Source organism: Montipora capricornis, chromosome 6 (assembly GCF_036669925.1).
Source record: "Montipora capricornis isolate CH-2021 chromosome 6, ASM3666992v2, whole genome shotgun sequence".
Classification (NCBI taxonomy): domain Eukaryota; kingdom Metazoa; phylum Cnidaria; class Anthozoa; order Scleractinia; family Acroporidae; genus Montipora; species Montipora capricornis.
Window position 1 is genome coordinate 65,972,935 of NC_090888.1, and position 2,500 is coordinate 65,975,434.

Consider the following 2,500-nt stretch of genomic DNA (forward strand, 5'->3'; position numbering starts at 1 on the left):
GTGGTTTATCAGCCTATAAACCATAGAAACTTGTGGTCTATTGCTTAAGTAAACGATTAAAGCACGCTTTAATCCCGTAGGGGAAAAAGGTTTCTGGGGTTCACTTATTATAACTTTTCTTGCATGCTGTAGTGAACAAAGTGGACGATCTTTTAAAGTTAGCTGACGAATACCAAGTCCAGGGAATAGTGGATATATGCGTGAAAGTGCTGCAGGGTGAACCAATATCTGAGCAAAATGCAATAACGATCCTCTACTTGGCAACTTGTACAGCAGCTGTACGAGAAGATGGAAGGCTTGAGGGGGTCCGAGGACAATGTTACAGCATGATCAAAAACATGGAGCTGGCAGACATCCAAGGAGAGGAGGATTACGAATATTTGGAAAGCGAAATCTTAGAAAGGGTACTCGTTAACAGAAATCAACGACTAGAAACATTTGTGAAGGGAATTTACCCTCAGTTCATCGGTTTGATGGAGTGCTGTTTGTGGGCTTTTTTGGAGAAGGACAGTATCAGCGTTAACCACTCAAGGATATCTCCTTGTCCACAACATTTCTCCGATGGAAAAGCCAATGCAGATGCCTCAAAGCGCATGATTACTTGTTCAAAATGTCGACGAATGATTAAGCAGTTGGTTTCCATCTCAAAAGTGCAAACCCTCGGATCCCTCTATGGCGGTCAGCCCAGTAATACGTTCAAATATGGGGGCAGCGTTCACTTTGACGAGAAAGTGATTGCAATGATTCTGGATTTCCAGAAAATAGTAAAACTTTGAAACACTACAACCCAATTTTCTCTATTGTTCTGAAATTGTTCTTTATACATTTAATAAGCTTTGTTTTAACATGCCATAACTTCTTCCTTATTACGGTTTATTTCATTTTATTATATAGATACTGATGAAATACCAGGATTTCTCCTTTTACTAAAAAATCGTATCTTCACCGCGCGCAGTGAACATATCATTTTTATCTTTCATATGTGAGGATATAGGTGTCGTCATGGTAACGAACACGATTAGCCAATAAAATGCGAATTTCGTCTTCATTGTAAGATACTTTTGTGCTTCAGTATAATGCCTCTCTACTACATTAACATTTTTATTGCAAAATTTGACATTATCATGATTTGCTTTTCATAACTTTCATATCTTGTCTCGTGTTACACAACATGCTTGTTTTAGCGGTTGGTGACCACTTTATCATCATTTCGAAAATGAAAAAAACAAGTTGTTTGAAATCTGGAAATTTCATCAATATCTATATAGTAAACAGAACATTACATGACCGCATGGGGATACGAATTTTATCTTCTTGTGCTGAAAGTATCTCTCACTCGTTCGCTTCGCTCACCCGTGCTTTCAGCACTCGAAGATAAAATTCGTATCCCCACGCGGCCATGTAATATCCTCTATTTATTATTACAAGAGTCCATCATCCAAGAGCAAGATTTACCCAAATTGGCCTAGTCCCCATCAGCGTTAGAAAAGTGTCTATTTTTGAAGGACACAGATGATATTCAGGAAAGTAGCGGTTTTAAGAATTTGAACTTAGACGCCTGTGTAAGTCTCCTTATTGGACACATCATAAAGTGAATACGGGACTCCCTGAGAGGATCTATGATTGTTTAGTGTAGTATGTATCCCCGGTATACTACTACTACCTTTCTCGTCTAGAATTTTTTTTTTCAGTTGAAAAAAGGAAACGAAGATAGCACCGAATGAAAATAGTTTTCGCATTCGTGAAGTTGATCCTTTTTTTCAGAAAGTTCAGCATGAGCTTAATTATGAAACACCTAAATGTAATGATTATTCAGTAATTATTAGTAAATTTTTCAAGCTTTGTATTCTTTTCTCTAATCTCAATGTGTTGGTTTGTATATCATCATTGTTATTACATGGAAGGATAATAAAGTTGTTGACGCAAAAAATCAATGTGACGATGACGTAATTCAATGAAATTAGAGACTAGACCTCTTTAGCTTGTACGTTTTGTTTTCCCATTTCAGACCACGTGATGTTCTCAAGGGAATAGACTTTCGAACAGTCCTTCGTCTAGCTCGCTCATTTACTTCGCGTACGAAAAATCACGATTCGCTCGCTAAAACATTTTCTCCTGGGATTATCGTGAGGTCGACTTGTGGCAAGTCTATCAAGGGAATTTTCCTTTTGTTTTTTCATAAGTTATGCGTACATATTCACGTGCATAGGACGACATTTGAAAGAAACTGTACTCTACAGTAACATCACGTGGTCTGAAATGGGAAAACAAAATGTACAAGCTAAAGAGGTCTATTGCGTAATGGATCTCTGCTAGCCGTGTATTGAACATGGTATTGACCAGCTCGAGAGCCAATGGCGACTCTGTTCGCCAACGTTCTTCTGTTACGAAAACCACAGCGTTAACTAGTAAAACAATAAAGAGTGTAGACTTTCGAAAAGTCCTTCGTCTCATGAAGATGGCGCGCGGGACGAAGGACTTTTCATACTTGATTGCCGCC

The 2,500-nt window shown here is 38.3% G+C and overlaps 1 protein-coding gene across 1 annotated transcript in view; it reads left to right on the forward strand.

Annotated features, from left to right (window-relative positions):
- Positions 1-1,919, forward strand: part of LOC138050755 (BTB and MATH domain-containing protein 42-like) — a 12,318-nt gene extending 10,399 nt beyond the window's left edge. The window contains exon 3 of the mRNA XM_068897042.1: positions 133-1,919. Within this exon, the coding sequence (XP_068753143.1) occupies positions 133-776 (644 nt within the window). The 3' untranslated portion in view covers positions 777-1,919. The remainder of the gene's footprint in view (positions 1-132) is intronic.
- The last annotated feature ends 581 nt before the right edge of the window (positions 1,920-2,500 follow it).